Raw genomic sequence first — 19,372 nt, forward strand, 5'->3', positions numbered from 1 at the left:
GAGTGTTATAGCTCCACGACAGGAGGAAGGCTCCTGCAGCAAACTACAGCCAGAGCATCCACCCCTGGTGAGATTTTGAACATGGAGGCCTCCTGCACGGCCTATGTCCCCAGGCGGTTGTCAAAATGGAAGAGAGCCCGGGTGCTGTGCAGGATGAATATGCAAGGACAAGCTTTGCTGGGGAAGGAACAAAGAGACCATCTCTTTGATGGCATGAGCTGCCTAGCTCAGCGTGACACCGCAGGGATGTGTGTCTCTGGATTTCAGAGCTACTGGAAAAGCTGGCAGAGCACCCCAGAGCTCCTGCTGGTACCAGCAACAACCGCAAATCCAGAGCTAAAATCATCAGACGAAAAAATCTCGGGGAGAGGAAATGTGCTTGTCTCTGTGTTTATACGTGGCCTAGCACAAAGGTTCCCTGGACAAGACCCAAAGATCTGACAAATGTGGAAAATAATGAAGAATAATTATAATCTGGGGTGCTGAGAAACCATAAACAGGTTGAACTCGTTCAGTAATGTCACCAGCCCTAACCTGACAGGCCCGGTCATGCCTCCAGCGTGCTGCTACACGTACTCACGGCTCCTCTCATGTGACAGGCTATCGGCAGCCTGAGGCTGTGTCACCATCGGCACTGGCTAAATATACACAGATTTTCAAAGCAGATCGAAAAGGAACCACTTTATCTATATCTACTGCGCATCTCCACACAAAAAAACATGCCTTTTCACCACCCGTGCTGAATGCAACCTATTTTGCTATCCTCACTTCGTATGAAATCACTGTTCTGGAGCAGCTAGCAACTTTGCAGGTGTTGATGGGGGCACCTGATTGATAATATAAAGGTAAGTAACAAAATGGCATCCCTCTACCATCCAGGTGGTGAGAAAAACATCGGTGTGGGCCTCAGTGGGAAGGAAATTCTGCCCCTAGCAGCAACGGGGGCTACGGTCAACAGCCATTGCACTGGGTTCTTCCAGGGCCTGGGCTCAGGGACATCTGGAATGGTGGTAGTGGGGAAGGAGATGTGATTTTGGTGGCTTTGATGTATTCTGTTGCTACCAACTGAAAAAAGCTTCATGAGGGTAACACAGAAGTTAAGTGCCAAACTGGGTTACTTATTCTTGTAACCGTTCTATTTACTTCAAAGTGGGTCAAACCTTATTTAGAAAAAGAGAGGAATTTCTGCCATTGGAAGCAACGATAACAATGTCAGGCTCTTGTTGGCTACTTTACACTTGGAATCTGGTGACCCTTGTACTGATGCAATGTGGAGGTAATTCATCTAAAGACAATAAAGTTACACCAGGACAAATAAATTGAGTCCGAGTTGCGCACTTCTGGCTCCATCCGGCTTTTTCATAACTGCCCACAGGGAGCAGAACACAAAGCTGCAAAGCATCATATTATACACACATGACATTCATGGTCAATTAAAGCACAACAGGGTCATGCCCTAAGGACCCTGCTGTCTGGTAGAGGCTTAATACTGCAGAGGATAGGTGAAAGGAGAAGAGAGGTGAGGCTCTGAAGAAGAAGAGCATCTACAGAAAAAAATATTAAAGAATTACATTAGATTTCTATAACTTAATGATGGACAGATACTTAGCTCCATTCTTAGAATGGACAGTTTATGGAACAGTTTATGGAAACAGTTCAAAATAGCACGGACGTGTCGCATATACCCACAAAAATCTGAATAACTAAAAATGGTTTAATTGATTTTTTTTTTTCAGATGTAGTACATTTGCAAAAAGTGCGTATAATATATAATTAGAAACTTGATAGGAATTTTTCAGCAAAACTTTTTTTCTACTGGAATATGCCAGTGTTTGTCAACCATCAAAGCAGTCTTTAAAAAGGAAAAAGATAGTTTTGGGCAAATCCCGTGTTTTACAAGCTTTATATGGGATTTTTTGTTACTTTGCAAAGAAAAAAAGTGCAATTTTTAATAGAAATCATTTTAGTTTAAACATCTGATTTTAAGTAAAAGAATAAAATAAAAATTGGAAGAAAAAAACCTCATTCAGCTATGTATAAACCAAAATTTCAATTGTTCACTTTCAAGAAGTATTTCTCTGGCTTTCTGGTTCAAAAACCAGAATACAAGTCTTTGTCCTAGACTGAGGGAGCTCTAAAAAATATGTAAGTATATCCAATTCCTGTAACGTGTCAAATCATATGTCACGGATTTCCTCTTTGCTCCTACCTTGGCACTTGTCTCCTGCAAATGCTCAAGGAGAAAAAGGAACAAGTAAGTGTATTATGGTCCTAAAAACTTCCTGGTATGTGGTAATCTCTCCTCATTTTCCGGCTTTGACCACTTCTGTCATTTTAGACCACAAAGTACCTAAGACACTTTTTTACAACATTTTTTTTGTGCAGACCTTTGCACAGTGTGCCCTTATCCTGAGTGGGGTTTCAATAGGGCACCAGTGAACATTAACAGTCCTCTCTACGCTTTTTTATAGATTGTGTATGTCTCACATACACAGTCTGGCAGGCAGAAGAGCAAGAATGGGGTGAGCAGTAAAACAGGACTACTGTCCTTTGGCACAGAAAGTAAAGGCGAGATGGATACAAACTTGGGTTTTCAGTCTGGCAATAGGGAACACTGACCCAAGCCAGTGGCACTTCCTACATGGAGAACAGTAACTGCTCCATCATCACTTCCATGCTCCAGCTGCAGGGTTATAAACCACAATGATGTGCATCCAGGGACTGCTGAGGATCTGGTTTTGGCCACTGAGGGTCATGTGTTGTTCAGTACATCTACAAGTACCAGCACGCTATGAATGCACACTCCACAGTGGCTTCGCACCACTGACAATTTAACTGCTCCTCCTTTTCCAGCTCTCCATTCCAACACATCTGCTTGTTCTTCTGTAATCTGAGCACTTAGAGAAGTGACTCAGGAATACTAACAGGAATAGCTATAAAGTCAGTGTAGGGAGTAGAGGCCTCCTCTGCAATTATTCCGGTCACCGAGTTTAGCACTCTGCCCGCTTTTTCAATCCTTGTGTCATAGATCAGATGTGAATAACATTGTGAACCTGTAGACGTACAATCACTGCTGTAAATGATTACTACTCCCACTCTAAAATGTGCAGAAAAGACACCAGATGAGTGTCCACGCATACTAATACACTTTCTGCCTTTGGAACAGATCAACAGGCTGCTATCCAGGAATGGGAATTTAGATGTTGCCTTGGGATTCCCAATGGCTGAAGAACTACTCTTTACTGTCAGAATGATCCTGAGAGACACCAAGCACATACATTGCAAGGCAATGAATCCCAAGTACTCTCTTGAAAACAAGCACTGACAGCTGGCAGAGAGAGGCAAGGTACATCCAGCATTCCAGACATCAGCTCCTTAGAGGGGTTTGAAGATCCTCCTTCTTCTCTCTAAATGTTACCAACTTTGTCCTATGTCTGTCTTAAAAGCATAATGATGGGGAGGAAATTCAAACTAGAGATTAGTGGCTGGTGGAAACAAAAGGATGAAAATTATTGCTATGCCAAAAAAAAAAAGAAAAGCCATGAAATGCTCCAGTTCCTTATACACAAGAGAAGCCTTTAGCATCTTGACACTTGCTATGCCAGCATATTTACACTGTCCCCTACTCTTAGGACAAACAACACTGCGAACATATGGCAACTTAAAGAGCAAGTGGTAAATGGCAACACTCTGTTGCCAGGCATTGTCATTTGGTTATTTTTAACTTGTTCACCCTGGTGCTGTGGTATCAGACACTCTTTCCTATGGCCCATAGTCCTTCCGCTCACACAAGCCAGGGAGGTGAAAGCAGACCTGGCTCTCCTTTCGCTCACATGCTTTTGAGTTGATGTAGTTAGTGATATCACAAGGTTTTAAATCAGGTCACATTTTCTAAGAAAATGAAAGAAGGTCACTTATCTCACAATGCCATGAAAAGACTGGCCATTACAAGAGAACAAGGATGTTCAGCTTGGGCATGGATTTACTGGGGAGCAGAGAAGCACTTAGCTCTTCTCCCTCCGTTAGCACCAGGAGCACAACCACAAAACATCTGGATCCAGTTTTGCCAGTTCAGTAAGTAAAGGTCAGTCACATTAAAACACACACACAAGGAAAGGATTTTGTAAACCTTTTTACAAAAATACGCAATTTACCTCCTTCTCTTTGAACTATGTGGTACAGATGAACCGTATGCAGGATATACTCCAGATCCTGATCTTGGTAGCCTTTCTCATGCATGTCCTCCACTGAGTCTGGATAGATGACTTGATCACGTAGCGTTCCAATGGACATGTAGGGCCTGAGAAACAACACAGAGAAACTGGTAATCTGGAGCTGGCTCCAAGCGAGTGCATCTTGCTGGTGCTCTATGAGCATAGTATAATGCTTTAAACACCATGTTGCTAAAGCTGGATTTATCTGTGGGTGCATTGTGGGTGAATGCTTTTCTAAACTTACCCTACAGATAATGTATTGTTTCCATAACAGCTGATTACAGCATAGCAAAGGGGGTAGTATTAGCATGAAAGCAAAATGACAGATCAGGCAGAGTAAACATCCACTTCGTAGCCCATTTGGAATGCTTTCTCTTGGAATTAGGGAAACTCTACACTGTATTCAAGGTTTGGTAGGCTTAGAGATGTAGAAATCGAATTAAACACTCACATGTCAAAAGCAAATTGTAACAAAAACATTGTAGCTCAAACTGAGAAAGATTTCCATGGTGCAGCAGGAGACACCCAAGCCAGGCAGGAGAGCAATGAACTGCAGAATTGGGCCTGGGCGTAACCTCGCTGGCTCTAGAAGCCAGTGGACCACTTCTGAATTGCAAAAAGGCATACATTACAGAAGCTAATCAGCTTAAACTCCCAGCATCAGCCCACCTTTGCCAAAGACAAGGCTGATCTGTATGTGAAGCAGCTTCTGAATCACCATGTTCCAAGACCAGGTAATACCATCTCTCTTAGGAAAACAAGATGTCTCCACTTTGGAGCCAGAGTTATCAATCACAGCCATGTCTCTGGAATGGCTATGGACAGTCTCCACAATGTCATTACCTGTGCCCAGCCTCTGCTACAGCACAGGCCCCCAAAATCCTCCTAATCTCTGAACAAAGTCAGCTCAAAGAACAGTTTTACAGCTCTCTAAAAGATACCAGGCCATTCAGGCTGGGATAGCAACGGCAATCTAAGACAGATCTATTTGGCCATCTCTTTTGCTGCTCTTGTTCTAAGAATTTCTTGTGGAGGACAAATATCCATCCTGCCCCACAGACACTGCTGATAGCCCTTGGAAGCTGGAAACACCCCGGGAATGATCTGTGAGATCTGGAGTTTGGAGGGGAAGGCCAGAACCAAAGAACAGTCAGGCTCCAGCTTCTATCCTGTCTTCTGTGCCAAGAGTTACACTAACTCCCTCTGGGTTCATCTGCCAAAACAATACTAGTCTTATTAAAGCTGTGGTGCCACGGGATGATGACAGAGAGGAGCAGTTAAAATTGGGCCAGCAATGAGGAGGCTTCCAGGCAGCTTGCTCTTGCCACGAGAACTGCTTCCAACAACTTCACAGCGTGTTGATGAGGGGTCAGTTTTCTTCCCTGAAGAGCTCTGGACCTGCATGGTGAGGAGGTCTCAGCCATGCATTTGAGGCTTTCCCTGACAGGGATGTATAATACCTTAGAAAATTTCTTCCCTTCCCTTGGCTGTGTCTCTGCAGAAGGGGTGGATTACCCATTGTTATTTTGAGAGTCCCTAAAATTGACACTACAGAGTAATTTGAAAGGATTCATAATGCAACAGATGTAGAATTACAGAGCTAAAGCTGCAACGTGAACTGAAAGTCACATTCAAGCTGGCATAAACTGCACTGGTTTTGGTGCTGCAGATATCCATGGTCAATTGGATGTCAACTGGTCAACTGTCCGTACCCGCCCGTAGTTAAACTACTTTCACCACCAGCTGGGTGAGGGTGGGAAGGGCAGGGGATCCGAACTGCTCACAAATATTTGGTATTCTCCCTGCTGTGGGCAGCCACCCGGATGAAGCAAAACCAGAACCGCAAGTCAAACACAAGCATTGCTGCTCCTCTTTGCTTATTGTTCTGCTTTGCGCTTATTGTGGGAAGAATGCTGCTCTGGGCTGCTGCTGGAACACTAGCGTCAAGTGCAGTGAACCATTTACATTAATGGGGTTATTGCAAAATCTCAAATCTAAAAATTATGTAACTTCATGAAATAATGATCTGTTACATTTCCATACTGGTCTCCATCTAAACTCCCAAAGGGCTTTATTTCCTGCATATGTAGAACTCACTTCACTTGCTCCATACTGCTGCCATCTCTGGGACAGAAGACAGCAGCTCCACCTGGGCTCAGAAAAGTTTAGGCCAGGTTGTGCGTAAGGCTGTGTAACTTAGATGAAGCTGCAGGTAAGGGCAAGGAGGAGAGTTACCTATCACATAATTTGTCTGGGGTTTAATACTTTGCTCTTGTGAAGTATGATCCTGTAACGACCAGCAGCTCTGAGATTTAACCTACAGCACAACCGGGAAGGCAATGCTCAATAGCAGCGCACCAGGACACTTGTTGCCGTGCCGTTTATTGAGTCACCAGCACCACTTCCTGGTACAACTGGATTTTCCTTGTGGCCTCCCATCTAAACACACCAGTACTACCAAGCACGCCTCTCCCCACCTAGTTTGTAAAAATTAAAGAAAAGTCCAGCCTGAAGTGGAATAGCAAACCCTGTCAATTACTGACTAACTAGCAGAGAGGAAGAATGGCTTATGGTTATGGGCCTGTTCTGGCAGGTGGGAGAGAACACACACCCCCATCCTACAGGGAGCCACTCATGTCCCTGAGAGGACACTTCATCTTAATTGACATGAGACATCTCGTTTGGGGCCCCAACTCTTGACAACAAAGAGAGGTACCTCTGTGGTTGGTTCATCCCATGTATTTTAGGGTGGGGATGGATTGCCTCCTGGGGGTGTCTTCTCCCTCAATGGGGGAAGAGAGACCAGACAACTTAGTTATCTGACCTCTCCAGTGCTAAAGTTAGATGAGATCTCATCTAACTCATACTCTCATAATCTCATACTAAACCAGATTTCTCTATCCGTAACCTGAAGACAATAACCTCCTTACATATTGTGGGTGCCACAAAGTCAAAAACACACTAAAACCTGTTAAACATCAGGTATTATTGTAATTGAGGTTACATGTGCGTGATAGCCAGACATTAAATTGTAAGAATTATGGGTAACTGGATACAGCAACAGTGAAATTTTGGCTTTGCCAGTAAGCTCCTTGTTAAAATACTGTTTTCATTAAAATTTTAGCAGTTCAAACAATAAAAACAGTCTTTTTGTCCTGAAGTAATACTCGAGTTTTACTGGACTTAATTGATTTCTGATGGAGCTTTTCCTTTCAGCCAGAGTGTCTGGGTTCCAGACTCAAAGAAAGCCCTCTTATGGACTCCAAAAGCAACTCCTCTGCCACGTGGAGGTCATGTCTTTGATGGTAATAGCTCTGCAATTGTTTTCTTTCTTTCTCTGCTCTCTTAAAAAAGATCCCTACACTGTTTCTGAGAGACAGGATTTAAGATCAGTAATACTTTTTAAAAGCTTTGGTATCAAACCTCCAGAAAGCTAAGCAAACTTACTGATTCTTGCCTGGTTTTCTAGAATTTCAAGGCATTTATTGGAAGAGACACTTTCAGTTCTCATACACCAATCTTTTTTTAGTCAGTTTGATGGTTTTGTTGCATCACCAGCTTCTGTTTGGTGCACTTTGTGCTTAACTTTGCAGAACTGTAACTTCATTCTGGTGTAACAAATCATCATCCCTAACGCTTACAGCTTCCCCCTTGCAGTGCAGGCTTTAGAGAAAGATGATATCAAGACATGCTGCAGTCTGAAGCCTGTGATATGGACAATTTCCCAGTGGCCTATTGACACATGGCATTGTGTACAATGTTGGCAAAACATTAGAGAAATCATATGGGGAGAAAGGGCAAGTGTTGCTGATTACATCGTCTCTTTATTGCAGTTAGCTCTGGGGAGGGAGAAGGGGGAGGTTCCTACAAAACATGTTGGAGTACTTACCAGACACTTGTCTTTCCAAAAAGAGGATTTATATGTAGGAGTTGTTAGGTTTAAAGAGGGAAGTATAATGCAAAGGGATGGTAGATTAACACTGCACACTGTAACCAGGCAGTACTAGCATCGATTCATTCACTGATGTCTTGAAGAGGGCTTCACTCTTTTGAGTAGCAAGTTAAGGAAGATTACTTGCTTAGATGTGAACAAATTTCTGTTCCAAAATCAGAAGAAGCCCTATCCACTTGAAATGTTTTTAAATACTTCCTAAATGTATTCAAAGGTGTTTTCATCTTCCATGCAAAATAAACTGTGCTGGCAGAACTGATAACCTGTTTTAACATCCATAATATTTTAAAGAATTATAGCAACAAATCAACATGCACTTTGAGAGTCTACAAAGCAACCCAAATGGTCAGTCTTAATCATAAGCACCCCAGAATAAGAAAGGAATCAAAAATAAATATTTTAATTAAATGGCTAGCATCAGAATTCCAATGTGGGTGCCCAAAGAACTGTTTCTCAGTACAGTCTAAAGCTCATCTCACCTTCCTTGGCACAGGCTATGATCAACATTTCCTCCATAGAAGGTAAAGTGAGCTTGTGGCTTTTGATTCTGGAACCCATACACATGCCCTGGACTAAGCAATCAGGATCTGACTTGCCATTTGCTGTGCAAGTCTTTGCAGTTATTATCGCACTATTATTCTCACAGATATGCAAAGTTATGTGGGAAAAGCTTTATCTTCTAGAAAATTAGGTTTAATGCAACTATAAGCTCCTGACTGCCCCATCTGGTAAGTTTCTGTCTCTGGCTGACAAGATGCCTCTCTAATATACCCAAATTAGGAGAGCGAAAGGGGAACATGACACCTGGGATTCGCCATTTCAGATAAATCACAGCTTGGATTTTCAAAGAAGATTGAGATGGTTTCAGAGCGCAATCCAGAGCGCTTGCTTTGACATCTAAAATAAAACATATTCCAAATGTAGGGACCTCTGTTCAGTAAGATGATACTGGAGTCCAAGCTCCAGCCATGGAGGGATCTTCCTAGGAAACTTGGAAGATCTTAAGGAGTCGGTGCTTGCACTGAAGAATCTCCAGTCGCGAAAGCTAAGGGCACAGCTCATGTCTCCAGATGTGCCCAAATGCTGTCTAATTCCCCAGAAGGTCCAGTACAGCATGGAATATGAAAGCAGGAGTTTGAAGCCCAGCACAAAGCAATACAGCTACTCAAGATGCAAGATGAGGGGGTGTATGACAAGTTAATGGTTAGCAAATCTCTTCCAAGAACTGGGTTCAGGCTAAGTTCTTCTCAGCTTGCAGGGCATCAGATTCCCATTTTTCTAGGCTAAAGTCCAGGCTAAAGAGGAGCCAAAGGGAGGGCACCTTCTAATCTTCCCACTGAAGCAAGGAAACTGCTGCTAAGAGGCAGGAATCATGTGTCTGAAGAGAGAGTTATTGGAAAGAGCCTAACTATATACTATACCAGAGTCCTCAACTGGAAGGAGGGAAACTTCAGTTAACAATCCTTGTGCTATATACTATTTATGTTACTCGTTACTCCTTTTTTTCCTAATGCTCTTTAATATAAAATGGAGTAACTACCCTAATCCTCCAGTAGCATTGTAAAAACATATTAAAGGGGTTTCTAATCTTATTTAGGTGCCTGCTCTCAAGAGAGAGCTTAATATAGATAAAGGGGTTTAACATTTGGCTCTCAGTTTGGCACCTGAACTTCAATAAGACGGAGGAGTTCAGACATATATTTATATTTAGAGATTCCTATGGATTAACTCTAGGTGGCTCCCTTTACCTACCACACAAGTTTTTTAGATACTTTTCCAAAAGCCATAAATCTCTGTCCAACTATCGAGAGAATCCACCTGTGTTTTAGAACTTTCCATCACCTTGCTGGTGCCAAGATCCTAATTTTTAGGTGCTGTAATATCTGAACCGGAATCACCTCAGCAGAACTCTGGCTCTTGCCATACTCCTGATTTAGGTCAATTGTAAAAACTCCATGGTTTTCAACAGCAGCAAAGCTTGATCAACAGTGATGCTCAAGAAATGTCAGCCTCCATTAAGTGATCCGGATTCCTAAATAGCTCTTTGATGACATTAATAAAACAAACAGCAAAAAACTAATGATGACACCACCAATACAGCTTTGAGAAAATACATCTTGAATGAATGTGAATTAAGTTCCTATAAAATAAAATAATATTTAGCAATGATAAAAAAGCAACAGGCTCAATTTACTGCATTGTATCTAGTTCAAGGGATTTTAGGACCAGCTAAAGTTCCAGCAACCCTTCTAAAGATATAAATAATTGATCTCTCTTTAAAATACCCTACACTGAACTCTCCTCTCCACTCACACAGAACTAGCCATGAACACCCTTTAAATATTTCAGATAGATCAGTTACCAGAGTGGAATGTAATCAGCTTGTAGCCATTAACATAGTTAACAGGAAATGAAATGCACAGTATGAAAGACTGAATTCTCAATGCATATGATTAGAATCTAATATCAAAGGCTGAAAAAAAAAATCACACTAATCGCTCTAGATTTCTTTGCAAAGAAGCTATGCACACCTCTGTAAGAAAATAATCTGGAAGGAAAAATAACCAGCAGGTTAAAAGAAGCCTTTAATTTAAAGCACTATTTATGGTCAGGTATCACCTCATCTCATGATTTACTTAATCACCATAACCAAGATCACTTACAATATAACTGGAACTGGTCAGATGGCATAAAAGTTTAAGGTGAACAATTCACAAAATTATCCAGTTAAGTCTATTTCTATCTTGTGATAGGCAGAGACAACAGAAAGAGCACAAGAACACAGGTATAATTAAAAACAAAGCCCAGACAATTTCTACAAAATATGAGCAGCTAATGCAATCTGAAATAATTATAACTCCTGCAATGAATCAAACCAGCCAGACAAATGAAGGAAAAATACTCTCCTTTTCCTAAACATCTAATTTTTGCAGGCTCAGTGTTTTCATACCTCTGACAGTCCTGATGATAAAAGGATTATTTAGATGGATGATCATGAAGATCAATTAATTAAAGAAAAAAACAAGAAAAAACAAGACAAAACCAGGAATCTAGCCTGCCAGTCCCACCAGGCATACCACAGCCTAAGAGGTGTTCCTGATTTTTATCATGGCAATGTAACACAGTGAGCAAGGCAACTTCCCTCTTTTAGGAGGATCCCAAATTATGCATGGTTTTGCAGATGAGAAGTGACACCTTACTTCACAGAGAAGAGGAAGTGTAGTCAGTGAAGCCTCTAGAGCAGAAGCTGCTTTTGCTCTGGGCTTCTACAATGCTTAGTTGTCCATGGCAACACTTTTTGCATGCACTGGGATATGAATATGCAAGTAACACTAGGGCAAGAGCGTGTCACCACCGAGACACCCTGCCAACATGTAGGAAGTCACACACTGCACCAACTTCACTCTAATCCCCTGTGAAACACTTTGCGTTACACGGAACAGAACATGACAGTGCAGAACACAGAGATGCACCATGTACAAGGATGCACGGAACATTATTACAACCATTTTATAAGCGCTGTAGGTACCTGAAGTGGCCACAAGGGAGCTGCAGTAGTCTCCAGCAGAAACTGAAATTGATAGGGTATAATTAATGCCAAATGCTAGGCAGATAAACAAGTCTGGAAAAGCCTTTCCTCTTGGGAAAGACATGCTCCCAACTAAGCTAGGCTAGCGCACACGTCTGAACTGCAGAAAGAAACTCTCCTGCTACATGCTACCATGAGACCTTGACACAATTAATGACTCAAAAACAAAGAACTGAAAATCCAGTGTTGTGGGGACTACTCAGCGTTACTTGCAGAAGAGACTCATCTCACCTAAAAGTTACTCATCCAAGTCTGAGTTAGTCACCCCAGGCTCTCTTGGTAGTCAGTGGAGTCCCCTAGTGAACTGGTACCTCCAGTAGGTCTCGTGTCTTAGATGTTTGTCCTAGGACACAGGATGAACAACTGCACTGGTCTGAACTGGAAGACTACTGTGCATTGAGGAGTTAGTGATCCATGTAACAGTTGACCTGAGTGGGCACAGGCCTGTGCTATACTTTGCTGCACTGTGTTGGGCTGTGCTCCACATATAAATTGGCCTTCAGAACTGTGCTGTGCTGCACTTATCTCTTGGCTGCAGGATAAACTTCGCTGGCTAATCATAACAGAGGAGTCTGCAGGCAGCTCCCACTTGGCATTGGCAATTATGCCACCTGTGTGTCCTTGTCTTTATCTTGAAGTGAAGCAGCATGTTCTCATGCTAACATCCTTTTGCTTGACAGTAGAAATGATAAATGGAATTGTTTACTTCTAAGAAAATCCTATCAGGCTCCTAAAGACCATAATGCCAACGAACCTTAGCACTGTTGGGATCAGTGCAGCATGACATGCTGTGACTAGGGGTCCATCTGATGCTTCTCAACGCTGGGTTCCTAACATCTGATGGGATATAAGCACCACAAAGACTGGAGCATCTCTCCTGTGAGGAAAGACTGAGCAAGCTGGGACTGTTCAGCCTGGAGAAGAGAAGGCCCAGGGGAATTTCATCAATCTACATAGATACCTGAAGGGAGGGTGCAAAGAAGGTTGAGCCAGGCTCTTCTCAGTGGAGCCCAGTGACAGGACCAGAGCCAACGGGCACAAACTGAAACACAGGAGATGCCATCTGAGCATCAGGAAACAATTTTTCACTGTGAGGGTGATCAAGCACTGGAAGAAGTTGCCCAGAGAGGCTGTGGAGTCTCCATCCTTGGAGATATTCAAAAGCTGTCTGGACATGGTCCTGGGCAAACAGCTCTAGGTGGCCCTGCTTTGAGCACAGGGCTTGGACCAGATGACCCCCAGAGGTCCTTTCCAACCTCAACCATTCTGTGATTATCTATGCTATCAGCTTATTCCTTATCTCTAATAAAAGGAATTTTAATTAATGCATTACAGAGTTCAAATATCTTTCTTACTGGGATCAACAATGAACGCTTTCATTGGGGCACAAGGATTCAAACTTGTCAACAAGGGTCTTTATTTGTATCAAGTGTGAGGGTGGGGGTTGAACACTTATATACAAAAATAGCTAAAAGTCTTCTCTCTGGAAGGTGGCTAGTTACTAGTGAATAGTGAGTTGTCTCCAAGAAATGCAGAGGAGAATCAAGTGCTGAATAAAACTTATATTTACCTTGGAAACCACAGTGAGTTGGAAGAGGGATAGAAGGTGAGATCTTCAGCCTGCAGGCAGGCAAACACGGAAGTAGACCCTAAGAAATGTGTCTGAGTGAACAGACCATGGAGAGGCTGAAGAGGGCTGAACGTCCAGTTTACCTTGGAGCTGGGACACAGTTGTGGAGCCCAGGACACAGGGGCAGGCAGAAGGCAGAACCAGAGCACATGGGAAGGTCTACCACCTTCTCCTCCAGAAGAAGGTGTTGGCTATGTCTACTATCTGGTAAAGCATAGGACACTGTAATGAGAGTTTATGATTGAAAACTGTAGTAAGAAGGAAGAGAAAATATTTCTTCTTGCCAGGGAAGATGATAGAGTCGTTACTAGCGCTTTCAATTGTCCTCCCCTCACAAAAGCCAGCATCCCTTCAGTCTTTTCACATCAAGCTTTTCGTCAAGCAGGTTTTGTAGTTTATTTTCTCCAGTGCTTCCCAGTGTTACGTAGCCAAGTCGTTTCTCATGATTCAATATGCATAAGGCATTTGAAGCATGACATCTGACAAAAATACTATTGAAATAGCAAACATTTGCCATTCTGTTCATCTGTCAATGATCCCTTGTTGCACAGCTCCAATACAGGGCATTAAGTTGGAGGCAACTGCTCAAACTGGCCACAGTAATGGCACTTCTCTGCAGACAACAACCAGATTACTCCCTGACGTGAAAGTTTGTCCATACCACTGCTAAGTTACACAGTGATCTCAGTTAACCTGTAGGTGAATTTGTTCACTGGCACTGCTATCAAAACTAAAATTTAAAGGCAAACAAGCTGTTTGTTCGAGCAAAATGAACCTAGCACAGATTAAATAGATTGTTAGTTGCTTTCCTGGATGGATCCTATAAATACCAGCCATGTAATCAGTTCTTATAATCTCTTTACTGACTTCATATTTATAAAACATTTGTCAAGCTTCATCTGACAATATACTTTAAAAAATTTCAAAGCCTGATTTTGCCAGCTTTTAAATGAAGTTCCATAAACAGTTTGGCACATACATGGATGCCTGGAAAGGTGGTACACGCAACACATAATTATCGGTACTGAATGAGGACTTTCGGTATTCAAAATCCTATTAAAAGCAGCAAGTGGAGGGTGGAAACATTGCAAGCTCATGCTGGCAAGAACATGGTGTCCAAAATACATTATGAAACACAGAGCAACTGATTGCCAGAGATCTTAGTAGAAATATTCATGCAACTGGGCACACTCTTAAACAAAAACTTAGCTCTTCTGTAACATTGAGGAAATCATCTCAAAATAATGAAAATGGAGGAAGTTCTGCGTATTAGTGACACCAACGTTTGTGCAGGAGCCAAAACAAGATTTATGTGCTTAGTACTGAAGCAATATTCAAAATAGGATGGATGCTGCTTTGATTACAAGAATAGATTTCACCTTTTAGTTGCATATGTATCACGGTATTTAATCAGCCATGCAGCTGACAGCACTTTATACCTCTGTGTACCTGTCAAGGTAAGAATACAATGACTTAATGAATGGATCTTAATCCTCTGAATGTTCAAGTTCTTTTATGGATCACAAATAAAAGGGACTTGGCTTGCACCAAGTGATGTGACCACATTGTTCTTTAAGTGAGCCATCTCCATGAGTCAGGAGAATGAAGTCTCTCCATCCATCTATACAGAAGATGGTAATAACAGAAGCTGCTTCAACTGAAATGACCACCAGTAGATAAGAGACAATACTGAAATCTCTGTATCAAATCAAGCCTGGATTTCCCTGGAGATTCAAACTTGTCAACAAGGGTCTTCATTTGTATCAAGCGTGGTACTGGCTTCTGTGCTTCAGACAAATGCCCACTATGAAATGCACTAGTTTCCATATGGAGTAAAAGTTGAGTATGTATCCACTCAACTCAATTCCTCACCTACATTTAGTCCTCTTGGTATCTCCCATTGCCACACCTTGTTCCAGAGAGGCCCCCAGTCTGAAGGGACTGAGGGACCAAAACGTTAGAGTGTGATGAAGTCCTTCACAAACATCAGTTCAGCTGCAGCCTTTAAGACCAATGTTGGATTTATGTAAATATATTTCAAATCTAAACTAAACCCCAATGCAGCAAGCTGACTAAAGCCTTCAGTCTGGGATTTCTGCAACTCTTTGCCTAATAACAGAAAATACTTGTAAGCTGTGCTTTAATTAGCTGACTCTCGTGTCTGCCCAGTAAGGAAGGCACCTTGCATGGCTTGAGAGGAAGTAGCAGCTAATCCATAAAGCCATTTTCCACCTCTGACTATTAGCGTAGGTAAATCTTGTTCACAATGTGCTACCAACAGGTACTGTCATTATTTGTGATCAGCCATCACACAGACCTAATTAAAAACTTTCAAACTTTACAGCTGTGAGTGAGCCTTCAGTGGAAATAGAGGTCTCCCAGTGATCCTGGCTTGCAAAGCTTCAGCTGATCTACAGGGCAGCACGACAAGAACTTCTCTGTTCTAGGTGAGACACGACAGGACTTCCTTCCAATCAGGAAGAAGTGCCAGCATTTCTATATGATTCCCAGTAAGATGAAATGGGAAAAGCTGTGCCCTGGCTGAGGGGATAGCCTAACAGTCCTCTCAGATGCAAGGCCACACTTTTTAGAACAGCAGAATACTCAGTTAACCTGTCTTGAACTGATTCATAGAATCAAAGAATTAATTTCAGGAAAAAAAAAGATACAAAGTAGCAGCCAATTTGTTAAAGCAAGCCGATATCAAAATAGTACGCATAACTGAAGTATGTTACGTTTCATGTCAACGCTATCTACCACAGACTTTTTTCTCATCTCTCAGGTAAGTGGTGAACTTTGGAAATAAGCATATTTAAAGGGAGTGCCATGAACTTGATAACAGTAAGTATGACAAACAGATGCAGTGTGCAGCGCAGTAGATACCTATATAGCATGACATGAGCTGATGGCAAAGTACTGAAGGAACAAGTTAATGTGGTGTTGTACTATCAGCAAAACACTGAAGGGCAACAGCCATCAGCAGCACGGTGTTGGCATGTGCAGTCAGAGTACAGTTTAACTCCCGCTGACCCTACTAAAGGGATCATGGTTAAAGACAGAGCAGTATGAGCTTACAAGAAATTAGGATGTGCAAAATACATCATAGCATAGAGACATCTGAGCCAATCTAAGTGAGATGAGGCAATAGAACTCACATAGGCATATTTGCACAGCACTTCACTTGGGCTACTTCTCTAACAGACCACGTGCTAATGAGAAAGTAGTCTAATACAGAAGAATTGTATATATATACACACTACACATGCACATACTTTCATATGTAGTATAGGGTATCTGAAAGTGAACACAACAATTTTGCATGATTAAATTGTTAAGGTAATCAAGAATTGGCTTGGGAAACAACCACATTTTAATGGCAATGGCCACTACTAACTACCTCAATGCTTAAGATAACATTTGAATCGCTATAATCTTCAAAGTGTCACGTGCTTATAATGTAAAAATTACTTCCATTTTATCATTTTATTATTTATATCATTTAGAGCTGAAATATTCTTGCTTGGTTTCATCCACATGATGAATATCCTTGGACTACTTGAGGCAAAGCACATCAGACATTTGGATTACTCAATAGAGCTAGGGAAAGGAAATGTATCTTCGTAGCTGATGCAGTTTTGTTTAGTAGCCAAGGATATTTTTAGAATACAGAAGGAAAAACACCAGACAGAAAAAGACTTGTAAAGGAACCCCAGATAAAACACCAGAAAAGGAGCAGACACATGCAAAAATAAATGCTCAGGACGGCCAGATAAACCTTTAAACTGGTACTGTCCTAATATTAATAAGACAGCAAGATATAGGAATATAAACCGTAAATGATGAAGAACAAACAAAATTTTATACTAGTGCATCTTTGGTTGCCTCCATTTTAGCATCTGACAAGCCTGGTGTTGAAGAAAAAAAATATTAAAGAGATCTACTTGAATGAGCAATAGAAAGAGAGAGAGAGAGAGAATACAGAATTAGACCATCACTGTGACCGCTGAGAAAGTGGTCAGGGTTGGTCTTCTACTAGAACAGCACACAGAATTACAGAGAAACTATGCTCACTACTGGAGAAACAAGCCCCCCTCAGAAAAATACCCAAATTGCAGTAGAAGCAAACTGGTGAGAAAAAACAGTAACAATGGACCAGGAGAAAGAAGTGCAGTGGATTAAAAATGGCTCCAAACTCTGTGAATGCAAATCAGTCCTCAAAAAAGACAGAAAATGCTGATGGATGTTTTAGCTATGTGCTGTGCTAGGAAGACTTGAGAATCATGATAGAAGGTTACGGAACCAACAGAGACTACATGAGACATTCCTCCATGCTAATAAGACAATAAGACACAGCTGGCAGAAAATTATTAATAATTCATATCAATAGCCCAGTGGTGATTACAGCTTTACTGCAGCTTTACAGTGCAGAGACACTGAGGAATATTCCTGTGGTGTTGTCAAGGTAACCTGCAAGTATGTAGGTGTGCAATTCTGCTGGCATTTCTATCAAATGACAAAGAACCAAGGAAATGAGAGACAACACATGCAGAATCTGTGTTTCCTTACAACTGAAAAAGCTGGGACTTTATCTGGAGAGCAAGAAGAGCTGCCGTAAATGTTAGGAGGAATTGTAAGCTAGAGCTCATGAATTCCACAGAGATGGAGTCTCCTCCCATGTTTAAGACCAACAGAGTAGGAACAGGGCACAGTCTGGAGCAATCAGGCTACCTTCAGATACATTGCTGATACACTATGAAAGCATTGACTGCTTCTTAAATTCGCTAAGTGCTACATATACACCTTGTGGTCCTATCTTTATCATCAGTACTCATGCTACCCACTCCACATTTTTGTTAATTATTTAGTATTTAAAATGATGTTTCTGAATTCTGATTTGAATCATGATTCCTTACCAAGTAGAGCATTTATTTTTTCATTCATGCTACCTTCTTTACCAGTTAATTAAAAGAGGAATGCAAAGAGGTGGTTAACACAAATGAATTTTACTCTGCAAAAGAGGGACAGAGAAGTAGAAGGGGTAAGAGCACACAGTCTGCTAGTTACTGAGGCTCCAATGAGATGTGACAATTTGTTGAGCTGTGACCAGCCCCTAGCACTGATCCATGCTTGAAAACAAGCTGCTGCTGGCACCAGTATGATGCTGGACTGCTTAAAGCCTCTTAAAGCCTCCCTCTCTTCTCCCCACCCTCCTCTTTTACAGGCTTGTCACAGACAGCAGCAGAGCCACACTCACAGAAACCCCTGGGCTTCTCTCTCTCTGCCCCCCAAAAGCGCAGTTTGTCCCATCAGCATCCACCAGAACTGTCACTGATTAAGGACAAACTCTGCATGACCTGACCCTATATAAGGGGAGAGGAAAAAAAATAAATTTCACAATGATTCACAAAGGTAAAAATCTAAAAAAGGCAGTATAATGATGCTAAGCAATCTAAAAAGATAAAAAGATAGGGACTCTTAAGGCTCTGTTTTGAAGTCTAGATATTGCTAAGTAAAGCCAACTACAAAGTGTTTGCAGTGCTGATAAAATCTGGAATGTACAATAAGATAATTCACTTTTTAATAAATCATACTTCTGTATGTAGCTTTTAAACTTGGCAAAGACACATGATTTCCCATGCATTTCTGGAATACTACGTTGGAACATTACAGAGACGAAAAAAATCTTTTCAGTTAGTTTCTATTTACTGTGGAGTATTTTCTTACTTACTAGTCAATGTATTCTCCACCATTCACTGTGTGCAGATGAGGTTCCTATATTTGACTCAAAGAGGGCTGATGCAGAATTAAATTCAGCCACAGGGATGCAGGAGTAAGCTCTTACCAGGCTCAATGGTAACTGTGTCCACTCCTGGAGAGCCGTCTCCCATGTTCTTAGACCACAGACACAATATATTCACTGAAACACAATGATGTCATTCTAATTCACTGCTCTGACAGACATCCACCAATTCAAGAGCCTTCTGCTG

The 19,372-nt window shown here is 41.7% G+C and overlaps 1 protein-coding gene across 2 annotated transcripts in view; it reads right to left on the minus strand.

Annotated features, from left to right (window-relative positions):
- ABCD2 (ATP binding cassette subfamily D member 2) overlaps positions 1-19,372 on the minus strand; it is a 47,079-nt gene that overhangs the window by 10,889 nt on the left and 16,818 nt on the right. For both annotated transcript variants that reach the window (XM_074168467.1, XM_074168468.1), the window contains one exon: positions 4,155-4,300. In XM_074168467.1, coding sequence (XP_074024568.1) covers positions 4,155-4,300 — 146 coding nt within the window. The remainder of the gene's footprint in view (positions 1-4,154; positions 4,301-19,372) is intronic.

Source organism: Numenius arquata, chromosome 2 (assembly GCF_964106895.1).
Source record: "Numenius arquata chromosome 2, bNumArq3.hap1.1, whole genome shotgun sequence".
Classification (NCBI taxonomy): domain Eukaryota; kingdom Metazoa; phylum Chordata; class Aves; order Charadriiformes; family Scolopacidae; genus Numenius; species Numenius arquata.